The following is a 12,822-nucleotide window of genomic DNA, read 5'->3' as shown; positions in this document are numbered from 1 at the left end:
GGGGTTTGGGGGGGGCACAAGCTCAGCCCTGTGCTGTCCTTGGGGCCCCCCCTCTCCCTTCTCATTAGCGCATTCCTGCCTGCTAATGAGGCAGTGCTGACAAAGGCGGGGGGGGGCCTTGGTCCCCTGCCACCCCCCCAAGGCGCAGAGCTGGGTGGGCTGGGGACAGCCCTGTCCCCTGGGCCCCTCGCTGCCACCACCCCCTGGGCACGGGGGGGGGCTGCCCAGCATGGGGACCCAGAGATGTCCCTTGGGTGCTGCTGGGCAGGTCCCCACTGGGGGGTGGCACGCTGTGTCCCCCTCCCTGCCCTGTCCCCCTCCCTGCTCTACCAGGGTGGCCCATGGGTGACATGGGGACTGGGGTGCCCCCCCCGCAAACTCCAGTGCTGTCACTCTTTATTTATTACAGCAGTCGCTTTACATTTTGTGGAGTGCACACGGGTTTCACCGTGCCCGGCCCCCGGGGGGCTGCCTGCCCCCCACTTCCCCACGGAGGGTCTGGCAGTGCATCTCCCTGGGGGTGAGGGGGTCCTCAAGAGCCCTTCGGTGCAGCGGGTGGGGGTCCCAGCAGCCTTGTGTGATCAGTGGCTTTGGGGGGGACGTGTCCCCTAACCCCCAAGGAGTGGCTCTCTGCCTTGTGGGGCCAGGTGGGATGGCGGCTGTGGGGTCCCCCCCGTGCCCCGCCCTGTCCTGCAGTGCCTGGGGTGCTCCATCCTGGAAGGTGCATGGTGGGGACAGCAGGGGACACGGCGGTTCAATCCCTGGGGCCCATCTGCAGAGAAGGGGAAGGGAGAAACGTTGGGTGGGTGTTGGGGGAGCCCCAGGGTGGGGAGGGGGCACGGGATTGGGGGTCCCTCACCCCCAGGGACATCTTGATGGAGGAGAGCTTGAAGAGGACTCGCCGCCACTCCTCGGGGCAGACGGCTTGCAGCTCCGTCGGGCTCATATGCAGCAGCTGGTGCCCCGTCAGCACCCCCAGGCACCGCACTGTGCTGCGGACGGACAGACGGTAAGGGGTGAGCGGGGCTTGGCGCCCCCCAAATGGAGCCATAGGGGTTGGGGGGCTCAAGGGTCCACCTACATCCGCGAGAAGCCTTTGTCCTTCAGCCAGGCTGTCACCTCCGCCGGTGAGGAGCTGGGGCGCAGGTTGGGGGGGCTGTCCTGGAGCGGGGGACAAAGGGAGGGGACAGCGGGGTGGTCCCCTGCCACCCCCTCCTGGTCATGGAGGTACAGGGAGGGGAGGGGAGAGGGGACACCCACCTGGCTGGCGCTGTGCCCCCCACCGTGCCCGTGCTCCAGGGGCTCCAGGATGTTGCTGGGGATGTAGCCCTTCTGCCCCCGGCTGTCCTGCACCAGCCACCACTTCTTCTGCTGGTCCAGGACCTAAGGTGTGTGGTGACAAGGGGGGGGGGCAGCACCCTGCTGTCACCCCCTTCTAGGACCCCCAGCAGGCAGGTTGGGGGTCCCTGCTCCCTCCTCCCCAGGAGCACCCATGGGGGGGACCCCCTGGTTTCTACCTGCAGCGTGTCCCCCATCCTGACGCTCAGCTCCCGCGGGTTCCTGCCCTGAAACTCGTACAGGGCTCGGACCAGCCCCTGGGCAGGGAGGGGGGCCCTGGAGATGGGGGGGGGGGTTATAAGCATCCAGCCGGGGGCCAAATCCTGCCCCAGCCCTCAGCATCTGCGGGGCAGCGGGAGCACTTACACTTGGCCAGGATTGTCCCTCCGGCTGGTGACGGGTGACTGTGCAGGGAGCAGAGAGAGGGGTGGGTGTTGAGAACGAATTGGGGAAACTGAGGTAGGCGGCAGGACATCCTGCCCCCGCTCCCGTGCCGTACCTGCTTCATCGGAGGGGGCAGCCACCCATCCGAAAAGACGGGGATGTAGCGGGGCACCAGCTCGCTGTTGGGGTACTCTGCCCTACAACGGGCAGGGAGAAAGCCAAGGTGGGTGGTGTGACCCCCCCTACAAGGCTGGACCCCTCGCTTTGGTGTCAGGGGGGGCTGGACCCCACCTGCTCTTGTTCCAGGCCATGCCCAGGGACTTCCAGGTGCTGTAGTTATTCTGGTGCAGGGTCTTCTCCAGCAGCTCCACTGTCTCCGGCACCAGCAGTGGTGCCTCCACCGCCGGGGCCAGGCTGGGGCTGGGGCAGTGGTCCAGGACCTGCTGCAGGCAGTGAAGGAGCAGCACCCCCATACCTGCCCCCCCCAGGATGGGGGGGGGGAGGGCTGCTCCCCACCCTGCTCACCCCTGGGTGGGGGGTTGGGACCTGCTTTTGGGGGCACTCACAAAGGAGAGGGCTATGAAGATGAGATGCAGCAGCTCGGAGGGGTCTGGCTCCTGGACATGCTGGTGGGTCCTTCCCTGCATGGAGGGGGGAAAGGGTGTCCCCACGCAGCCCCCCCCATCCCCACGAAGCCCCCCCAGCCTGGCAGTGGAGCAGGCAGGGACAGGCCAGGGATGCCCACCGGCCATGGGGTTGCATCCAGCCCAACAGGACCTACCACGAGGTTGAGGGCGTATTTCACCTTCTGGAAAAAGTCTGTGTAGTCATCCTTGGAGGGCAGAGCTGGAGGGGCAGAGAGGGGGGGCTGGCACCAGGATGGACACTCCCCCGGACCCCTGCCAGCCCTCAAGGGCACAACCCTCCTGCACCACCTTTTTTGTTCATCTTCTTCTTCTTCTTCTTCGTGTTGGTGGTGCTGACCAATCCCAGGGCTGTCTTCAGCCGGACCACAAAGAGCTCCAGGTCGCTCAGCACATGGTTGAGGACCTCCTGCGGGAGCAGGATGGGACCCAGTGGGTGCCAGCACGGAGGGTTGGGGTGTCCCCATCTGAGGTGGGGTGGATGTGGGATGGGACTTACAACATCTCGGTCCACATTGGACATGACCTGGTCCGGCGGGTTGGTCTGTGGCATCTGCTGGCTGTCTGGCAAGCCTGGTGACAGCAGAGGGTCCCAGCTCTGCTCCCCATCACCCCACTCCCACCCCCTGCTCCTGGGGAAACTGAGGCATGCTCCAAACCCCACGCAAGACTTACTGTAGTCTGAGGAGGGCAGCCCATGCTGGGGGGACGCGTGGAAGTTGGGCGCGGGGATCTCTGCCCACTGCTCTGGGGCCATGTAGGGACCCTGAGCGTACAGGGGGGGCGAGCTCTGCGGCATGTCCAGGCTGCTCCTGGGCAAGGAGGGATGGGGAGGGGAGAGCTGAGGGGGGCCTGAGCCTGGGGATGGGGTATGGGATGGAGGGGGTGTCTGTGGGGATGGGGTAAGAGGGGGGGTCTGAGCCCAAGGATGGGGTATGGGGGTCTGTGCCCATGGGCATGGGGTAGGAGGGGGGCTGAGCCTGTGGTAGGGGGTTAGGAGGGGTGCTGAGCCAGGAACTGGGGTACTGGGGCAAAAGGGGTGGTCCACCCCCATGGAGGTTGAGGAGGGGCTCCACCAAGACGCAGGAGGGGAGCAGGCAGAACGGGGTCTGCGCCCTCAGGGAGGGACTCTTTGGGGGACATGGGGGCAGCATGGACTTATCCTTCACCCACAGGGAGACCCCCTGCAACTTGGGGAGGCAGACTTGGGGGACCAGGCCTGGCTGTCCCCAGGGAGGGAGTGAAGAACCACGTACCCCCTTACCTGTGCCCATACTGACTCCTCTGCTCCTCCTTCCACTGCTTCACCAGCTTCTCCAGGCTGCTTTTCAGGTTGTCTGCCTGGCACAGACCCACCATCATCAACCCCCCTTCCCTGGGTGCCCCCCCCCCCGCCTTGCCCACCTTCAGGGCTCACCCCCAGACGCTCGCAGTGGAAGAGCAGGACGCTAGTCCCCGGGGGGCTCTGCTCCTGCACGCTAATGGCCAACACCGAGCTGTAGCCGCAGATGTCCAGCACGGCTGAGCACCCCTGCACGCTGCCCAGTGGGTAAGCCTCCAGCTCCTCCTGGCCAGGGGGGAGGGAAATGGGATGCTCAGGCCCCCCCCCCCCGAATGGCTAACTGGGGTAAAGAGCTAAGGGGATGCAAGGGTTATAGGGGTGCTAGGGCATAGGGGGCTTGTAGGGTTGTGGGGGCGTAAGGGTTAATGGGGGGTGGTGGGGTTATTGGGTGGCATAGCCAGGGGAATACCAGGCTTTTGGGGGTGCTGAGGCTGGAGGGGGGGTGGCATGGGGTAGGGTTGTGGGTGTCAGCTTGTAGGGATGCAAGGGTTGGGGGGTGGCAGGGTTTATAGAGGGAGTCAGTGTTACAGGGGTGCGGGGGTTGTGGTCGGTGCCAGGGCGGGGAGGGCCAGGCCTGTAGGGGTGCAAAGGTGGGGGGGGTACCGGGGTTATGGGGGTGCCATAGCTGGGGGAATACCAGATTTGGGGGAGGGAGTCGGGTCCAGGGCAGGTGTCATGGCTAAGGTGGGTGCTAGGGTTAGGGGTACAGGGTATGTGCCAGGGATGGGGGGTGTTGAAAGGCTGATGTGCATGCTGGGGTGAAGGGGGGTACCAGGATTAATGGGGTGACATGGGTGGAACGGGTGTTGGGACCAAGAGGGGGTGCAAGGGCCATTGGGGGGGGGATGCCAGGGTGATGGCGGTGCCAGCGATGCAGGGGGTGCTACAGCTGGGGGAACACCAGATTTATGGGGGTGCTGGGTCCGGAGTGGGTGCCATGGCCAAGCTGGATGCCATGGCCAGGGGGTACCAGGCTTCGGGGGGTGGCCTGGCCAGGGGGTACCTTGCTCTCCACATCCCTCAGCATCAATTCCTGGTCCTTGACTTGCAGGATGAGATCCTGCCCCCAGACCCGTCCCTGAGCCTCCAGCACCTTCAGGCGTGCCAGGCAGTCATCGGTGCTGCGGATGTCCCTCTCCAGGCGCACCGTGAGCAGGTGCTGGGGGGCACACGGCACTGGGTGTCACCGGGTGTCCTGTCGTCACCCCACACGCTGCAAATCAGGGGCACCCTGGCAAGGTTGGGGGGCTTGGGGCAGTTTTGGGGGTCTCCTACCTCAACGTGGTGCTGGAAATCGCTCTGGGGCTTGAGCAGGATCTGGCCGTAGTCCTTGCGCTGGTCTGCAGGGGCACGCAGGGTCAGGGGACAGGGACAGGTTAGGGACAGGAGCAGGGGGATTTTGGGGTGCAGCCCTCACTCACTGTAGATGCTTTTTCCGCTGGGGCGGGCAAAGCTGTTGGACCGTCGGAGCAGGGACCTGTCGTCATATTCACTCCTGGGTGGACGGACAGAAGGAAGGACAGACCTTTGTGCCCTGCAGCATGATCCCCTCTTCCCACCTAGCCCTCGGGGGTCCCCAAGGCGAGGACACCCCACCCTACTGGGTACTCACCGGGACGGGGGGTTGCTCCAGCGGCCGAAGGGGTCTCCCATCTTGCCGAGGGCGGCTCGATCCTGCTGCGGGGTCCTGGGCTGGGCACGGTCCCCGTGTCACCCCCAGTGTGTCCCCAACCACCCGGGGCACCTCCCATGCCATCCACCCCCTCCAGGATGGTGGCATCACCCCTGTCCCCAGCAGGACCCCCCTTTCCCTCCATCCTGCCCCATCCCAGCCCCGTGGGGTTCACCCAGCAGCCAGAACCAACCCCCCCCCCCATGTCACTAGCCGGGGTCCCTGTCCTGGGGGACACCCGGGGTGCCCCTGCTCACCCCAATCCCGGTGTGGCTGACTCGGCCGCCCGGGCTGGAAGTGCGCAGCAGAAGGTGGCGCGGGCGGGGGCAAAGGCTTGACGTCGGCACCACACCCGCCTGCTCTTTGCCCGATGGCGTCTGCTTCAAGGCGGGGGGGACGACGACGGTGGAGGGGGGGGTACAACCACCTGGCACAGCCGCTGCCACCCCACTCACCCTGGGGTGCCCACCCTGTGGCAGGGCTTGCTCATCTCAGGGGCACCCAGGTAGGACTGCAGCCCAGAATGGGCCGAGTGCCCCCCACCCCAAGGCCAGCCTGACCCCCCCGCAGGGGTTGAGCCTTGGCGATGTTCCAAACGGCAGCACCCAACCCTCTCTGACACAGCCCTCTGTGCCTGTGCCTGGCAGGTAACCCTGGGCTCACCCCGAAACTCGGTTGCCGCTGGGAAAACCGTTCCAGGGTGGTTTGTGCCAAAGAAGGGGCTGGATCTGGCATGCATGTCCATGACTTGGGTTAAGGCTGGTGGCAGCAGGGTCACAGTCCCCAGCACCGTTGGGTCACCCCTGCCACTGGTTGTCCAGCCCTGCTCCATCCCACAGGGTCCCTTTTGCATCCCCAGGAGCATCAGGGAGAGCTCTGGCCCCAGTCTGTCCTCCCTGGCTGGGGGAGACTGGGTGGTTGGCACTCGCCAGGGCTCATGTCTGTGGGACAGGGGTGACCTGCTGGCCTTCCTTCCCCCGGCACAGTGAGGTGGGTTTTGGGTTCGTTTTGAGCCTTTTGGCTTCTCTGGGCTGGTCCTGGTGCAGCTTGGGGGGTGTGATGAGTTGCCTGGGCTGTGGCCACCGTGTCCCCGAGGGCATTGCTGGCTGTGTGGGTTCCCATCTGCCCCCCGCCCAGGCCCGCAGGTTATCACATCCCGGCTGACCCTCTCTCTCTCCATATTCCTTCCAGGTGTTTGGGCCAAACTGGCCCCACTGCAGAGGGACCCCAGCATCCTGCACCCCAGAGCATCACACGGAGCAGGCAGTGACATCCTTTGGGAGTATTCAGGGACCGTCAGTGGACAGGTACGAGCAGAACCGAGGGGACAAGGTGTGGGGGGCGAGCTGGGAATGGCCCCCCAGGGAAAGAGGAAGGGGTGTAGGAGTTGGGATCGTGCCTCAGTTTCCCCATTTCAGGGAGGGGCAGGGTGCAGTCCCCAACTGCGGCCACCAGGGGGCAGTACGTAACCACGTCGCCCCTGTCCCCAGATGTGTGACCCCCCCGGCCCCAGATGTGAAGCTCCCTCATATATAGGGTCCCAGATGTGCAGGGTCCCAGATGTGCCCGGTGCCACCCCAGGTCCTGCTGGCACTGCGGACCCTACGGGGGTGCCTGGCACTGGGGACATTTGGGTGACTCTTCTCAGGGTGGGGGGGACACAAGCAGCCGCCTGCTCTGTGGCATCAGCGTCCCTGTGGGAGGTTTGGGTTTACAGCCCCCCAATAGCTCAGCACCCCCTCCCAGTAGATATACTGCTGTGGAAGGGAATTGGGGGGGTCCTCTGACATGGTCCCCCTGCCTGCTCCTCCCTTCTCAGGGACCAGGCACCCTGCCTGGAGGGGGGGCGCTTAGGGAGAGGTTTGGGGAGCAAAGTGGGGGGTCTCCTGGGATATGGGCCAAAATGCTCCCCCCCCCGCCCTCCCCCCGAGGGCCCTGTCCAGCTCTGGAGGCAATTTAAGCGGCATTTGGGATCCATTTAGGATCGCGGCTGCTGGCTGGCTGGAGTGTGCTTGTCCCTGTACCACTCCCCAGTTCACCCAGTACCACCCACCAGCCAGCGCTGGGCCACATTGGGGTGCAGTGCCACCACAGCACCCCATGGGGAGCCAGTCCACCCAGCACCCCTTACTGGGAGCCATGGGGGTAGGTAACAGGGGTGCCACAGGATCCCCAGCTCTTCTGGCTCCCCACACCACCCAGGGCTCTCAGATGTCTGGGTCCTTCCTGGTGACAGTCCCCAGCACCAGGGTGGCCTCGAAGGCGTGACGAGCTGCGAGGAGGAAGCAAAGTCTCTGCAATGAGGACAAAAAACCCCATCGGGCACTTGCTAACCGAGGATGCTGGCAGCACTGGCTCAGCCCCAAATTGTGCACCCTGGGGTGTCCCTGGCCACCCCAAGCTCCCCTTGCACCCAATCCACATCCCAAGGGTTGAACCAAGGCACCCCAATACCCCCCGCCGTAGCCATGCCGCAAGCTTGGTCATGCCTCAGTTTCCCCAGCTGCATCCCACCGCCTCTCTGGGCTTGGCTGCTGTGCAGGCGCTGCGTCAGGCTGGAGGAATCCAGCTCCTTCCCTGGCTCTTTATGGCAATCATGAGTGTGGGGTGGGCTTGATCGCCCCCCCAGCAGCACCCAAGGCATGGGGAGGACTATGGCCCATCCATGTCCACCCCTTTACAGGGACAGGGTGCTCACCCCACCTCTTCCCACCTCCTCCCAGTCACCCCACTGGGTAAGCTGGGAATGGTGCCGGCTGCAGAAATATTACAAAACCCCCATTTTTATTTTTTTTCCCCCTTGATTCCTGGCCAGATGTGACACCTCTGTGCGCAGCCCCAGCCCCACCGTGTCCCTCTCACCTTTCCCCAGGCTCAGGAAGTCCCCAGGGGCCACCAACCCCCTTGGGAAGAGCCAGGAAGGGACTCAAAGGCTTCTCTCACCTCTCCAGCCTGGGGTGACACTGAAGCCATTTACCAGTTCAGGTTTAGAAACCTCCAGTGTCAAAATGTGCTAAATCAGTGAGTTGACCCCCAAACACAGCTGTTTTGGGGAGCAAAATGGCCCCATTCTGCACCCCCTTTTCTGCCCTGTAAAGCTCCTGGGTGGGGAGACACCCACACCCACCAAGGGGACAGCCCTGGGGACACAGCCTGATGCCCCACACCAGCCATTGGCCACCCACCCTGTCCCCAGTGGGGACGCAAGATCAGGTCCTATCCCAGGGGCCACATGGGGCTGGTGCAGATTTTGGGGTACCCAGGCAGAGAGGCACCACAGAGCCACTGGTTCCTGGCATTACCGGTGACACATCGCTCCTGGCCAGGTGTCACCGGGGCCACGGTCCTGGAAAACAGCTGTGGCTCTGGCTGCTGGGTGCCGGCCAGCAGCACAAACCACTGGCCAGCCTGGATCCGTCCCCACGTCACAGAGGCGAAGTGTGGGGTGGACCGCGGTGTACCCGGACCTGCCACCTAATTGCTAGGGACCAGCGGCTCCCCGTCATTTTGGGGACGCATGGGGACTGTTTAACCCCTTGGGGGCTGGGAAACTGTGTCAGATTGTTCTCCCTGGGCCTGAGGAAAGGCACGGCACAGCACAGCCCCCAGGGTTGAGATGTGCCTCTCGGCAATGCCCAAAACCACGAGTCCTTCTGCCCTCCACGCGGTCTCCTTGGCAGTGATGGTGACAAGCTGATGTCCCGACTGTCACGGCAGCTGGGCTCAGATGCTGTTTTGGGGTGATGTGGTGGAAGAGACAGAGGGATGGTCAGCGATGCCCTGCTGTCACCCTGTCTCCCTGCACCCTGCTTGGTCTGTCCCTGGTCCACGGTCACCCTAGCACACTGTGCCCCATCCCTGCCCATGGTTTTAGACCCCCTCTCCACCGAACGAGTGGGGCTGGGGCCGGACCCAGAGCAGGGGGAGTCCCAGGTGGGTGCCTGGGCACGGTGGTGCCCGGGGGATGCTCCTGAAGGTGCTGGACATGGGTTGCATCCTGCCAAGGGACTTAGGCAACCGCCTGGCAGGGCCACCGCAGGAGGGCATCAGGGAGCCGGTGCTGCGCTGAGAGCCACCTCTGGGTGCCCGTCACCCTGCTGTGTCCCTTTGCCGTGGGGGCTCGCTGGGGGCTGCGTCTCCCTCTCCACCATCCCAAGAGATGCCGGCTCAGGGCCACCGCTGAACCCCTTGCTTCCCCAGGAACATCCCCAGGGACACCCCAAGGGAGAAGCCCCTTGGGGTCCCAGCCCCGAGCCTGGGACCATGAGCTCTGTGGCCATGAGGCATCCTGGCCCTCATCGCTCTGGCTTATCCTGGGTTTACCCATGTGCCACTGAATCCCATCTCTTAGAGGAATGGAAAGAAATCTCTGGGGCTTCTCTAGCCCATTGCCTTTCCAAAATCCCTCCAGTGACATCATTGAAGGCTTTTCAGAAGCAGCACCCCAGAAGCAAGCCTCCTCTGCTTTTTAACCTGCTGCTGTTTTTTTTTTCCTCTGTCATTTCTGGAGGGTGATGGAGAAGATGCTGGTGAGTGGGTGATGCATTGGGTTGTTATGAGAGCGGCAGGCACCCATGCCCAGCTCAGCCGCAGACACCCATGGCCAGTGGCTCCCAGCTGAGCTGCAGCGACCCAGCTGGAGACTGGCAACCTTCACACCATGATTTTTTTTGCTTTGAAGAGGCTGAAATGGAAAAAAGCAGCAAGGGAGCTGCATGTGCTGCAGAGCATCAGGGATGCAAGAATCACTCGGGTCCCCCCAAATCCTGAGCCATCATCCCAGCCCACAGACAGGGCAGGAGCCCCAGGAAAGCACATATGGCTACATAAAAAGCTTTTTTTACCTCCAGAGAAGCAGCCGCCCCCACAGCTTTGGCCACACACCTGAAAAAAGCATCTTGCTTTTGGGGTGAAGTGGGAAAACTGGCATTCCCTGGGCCACCCCTGTATGTGTGGGACCTGTCCTGCTTTGCTCCCCACTGTCTCTCATCCCAGCAGCACCCACACATTGGCAGCACAGCCTGGCCACATTCTGGGGATTTCCAGAGGTGGTGGGGACTGAAAGGGCACTAGCAACACATGGGTTTAATTAGAGGTGACGAGGACATGCAAACAAGCAGGTTACAGCCTGTTTGGGGGTGGCTGAACAGCTGCAAGTCCCTGGAGGCTTTGGAGGAGCTTCTCGGTGTTTCCCATTCTCTGGGTGCTGGGGTAAGCACTGGCTGGGAGACACGGCTCAAGGTGGGAGAGGGCAGGAAGGTGGGTCAGGGAGGTCGGACCTCCAAAGTCATCCCTGCCTGTGGATGTGTCCCTCTCTGGGATGGGGCATGAGCCCCTGATGTGCAGAGCGCGGGGAAGTCTGAGCAGCCCAGGAACCCCAGTGAGCCCAAGGAGAGCTTAGAAAGGGGCTTCTTCTGCTCTAGTTTTGGCATTTGGGATGAATTCCCCCATGGGAAGAGCTGGCATCTCCATTGCCCCGGTACTGCCCCTCCATCCTGCTTCCCACCCCTTCCCTCCTCATCATCGCTGCCCAAACCAGGGGTGAACCTAACCCAAAAGCTTCCCAATATGCCCTGCCAGAGCAGCACTCTCTCTAGCAGCAGGATCTGGCCCTTGGAACTTTCCTCCACCCCTAAAACCCCACAAATTTGGGGGTGAGCAGAGCTCAGCCACCAAATCCCTCATCCTGGGCGGGTGAGGGACCCAACTGGGTCTCGGCACAGCAGCAAAAGGAGCTCACCAAAGCCCAGGAGCCCCATCTCTTCCCTCGAAGAAAATGAGCCAAGTTTCTCACCTGGATGGAGCAGCTGGAGCCATTCTGGGACCCAAACCCATCACTGTCAACCGATGCAGCCTGACTGTAAGATTTGCCTTTAGATATTGAACCTGGGGCCATGAGGAGGAGGAGAACAGGGTCAAGTGGTGCAACCGATGGTGTTTTCAGGGAAAACACATTTTCACCAATATCTTTCCAGGGAGGGTGATGAAGGCAGTGAATGAGGCAGCACATGGGTGATGGCAGCACATGATGCTGAGCTGGTCGGGATGTGGAGAGTGCAGCCAAAAAAGGCTGCGAGCAGGCGATGCCGCAGTGGGTTGTGATGAGCGGTTCCCTTCCTGAGGTGATGTGCTGCTGAGTCAATGCTCAAAGAGATCTCGTGGGCGGTGGGATTGATTTGGGAGCCACCCGTGAGGTGACAGGCAGGGGACAGGCGAGGAGCGTGCTGCTGAGCACGGGTTCATAGCGTGTCGCTTGATGAAGAAGCTCTGGAGGAAATTGTGAAAGGGCAACCAGATGCCGTCTGCGTGGAGTGGTGGGAGATGTGGCGTGAGCTGGGTGGGGAAAGCCCATGGCAGGAGGTTCCCAGGGCGTCAGATGGGGTGGGTTCCTCCTGGCATGTCATCGGAAGCGTCCTCAATGTAGTGCCTTGGGTCCTTCCTACCCTCAGGGATGGGAGCTGGGCCAAAGGTGGTTGCAAAAGGGCACGGAGCTGGAAAGGGGGGAATTGGAGCAGGGTTAGAAGCACTATGAGATATTTCAAGCAAAATCCCAACTCTTGCTCCTGCCATCAGGTGGCATCTCCCACACTTGCCCATGGTCCCTGATCCCACAGGAGACACAGGACAGGAGTCCGGGCGCCCCAAGTCCCCCAGCACTGCTTCCAGACCAACACAGTTGGGGCTTACTGGGACACATGTGGCTGGTTTTTCCTCCAAAAGGCAACTGTTTCTTGCTAGAAAATGTCATTCCATCAATAAACACTTGGAATGGAAAATGTTTGACCTTCCCTATTATTTGGCTCCTGTGGGAAGCTGGCTGGGGAGGAGAAACCATTGGCTCATCCATCTTATTCAGCCCACTGCAGCTTCTGCTGGACACCGGGAAGGACGCGTGCCTGGATGCCATGAACGTCCAAGACTGTTTGCCAGCTGGCAAGGGGTTGATCAGGTCCTAAAATTGCTCTGTGAAAGCTTGTGGAGAATAGTATCCAAATCCCTGAAGGCTTGGACACTCACTCTTCCTTTTTTTGGCATGTGTCTGGTCTCTTCCTATCTGCAAGCCCCAGGTGGCATCTTCAGGACGAGTTCAACCAAAAGCCAGTGCCTTTTTCTCCTGGTTTGGAATGAGTCCCATGGCCATGCCACCAACGGACATGGCAAAGGTAAGGGAATAGCAAACCCAGATGATTCACCAATGGTTTTGAAAATAACACATCCCTACGGGTCCCCAGGTCCCTCATCAGCAAGGGCTGGAGAAGCCAGCAGGGCTAGGGAGAGGACCTGCAAGGCAAAGGGCCTCCGCATCCCCTGTGGGTGATTTTTGCCATCTAGGCATCTCCCAGTCCTTAGTTCAGCCTCCAAAGTGGCTTTTAAGGGACAGGCAAGAGATGAAGGCCAAGGTCCATGAAGCTGGAAGATGACCGATGCCTCCTGAGATGCCT

General features: G+C 62.2%; 1 protein-coding gene across 1 annotated transcript; it reads right to left on the bottom strand.

Moving 5' to 3' along the window:
* Positions 1-398: 398 nt before the first annotated feature.
* On the bottom strand, positions 399-12,190 carry EPS8L3 (EPS8 signaling adaptor L3). The gene is made up of 20 exons (XM_069770739.1): positions 11,175-12,190; positions 5,321-5,400; positions 5,130-5,203; positions 4,984-5,048; positions 4,712-4,867; positions 3,784-3,933; positions 3,631-3,707; positions 3,042-3,178; positions 2,866-2,939; positions 2,658-2,775; positions 2,504-2,568; positions 2,289-2,363; positions 2,014-2,162; positions 1,838-1,919; positions 1,705-1,742; positions 1,518-1,614; positions 1,261-1,383; positions 1,082-1,161; positions 860-992; positions 399-772 (listed from the first exon to the last, which is right to left on the bottom strand). Exons 1-20 carry the CDS (start codon positions 11,388-11,390, stop codon positions 755-757), a joined length of 2,007 nt encoding a protein of 668 aa, XP_069626840.1. The 5' UTR covers positions 11,391-12,190; the 3' UTR covers positions 399-754.
* Positions 12,191-12,822: the final 632 nt, after the last annotated feature.

This window comes from Haliaeetus albicilla, chromosome 26 (assembly GCF_947461875.1).
Source record: "Haliaeetus albicilla chromosome 26, bHalAlb1.1, whole genome shotgun sequence".
Taxonomy (NCBI): Eukaryota; Metazoa; Chordata; class Aves; order Accipitriformes; family Accipitridae; genus Haliaeetus; species Haliaeetus albicilla.
The sequence above is the reverse complement of the archived record's forward strand: the minus strand, read 5'-3'. Positions and strand labels throughout refer to the sequence as shown.

Bases quoted from the DNA above. Each gene is read 5' to 3' on its own strand.
- EPS8L3 (XM_069770739.1), bottom strand. From the start codon at position 11,390: ATGTGCTGCCTCATTCACTGCCTTCATCACCCTCCCTGGAAAGATATT. The intron at 2,569-2,657 runs GTGGTGCAGGAG...CTGCCCCTCCAG, and splicing joins GAAGAAGATGAACAAAAAAG to CTCTGCCCTCCAAGGATGAC. The intron at 1,920-2,013 runs GTGGGGTCCAGC...TGCCCGTTGTAG, and splicing joins ATGGCCTGGAACAAGAGCAG to GGCAGAGTACCCCAACAGCG.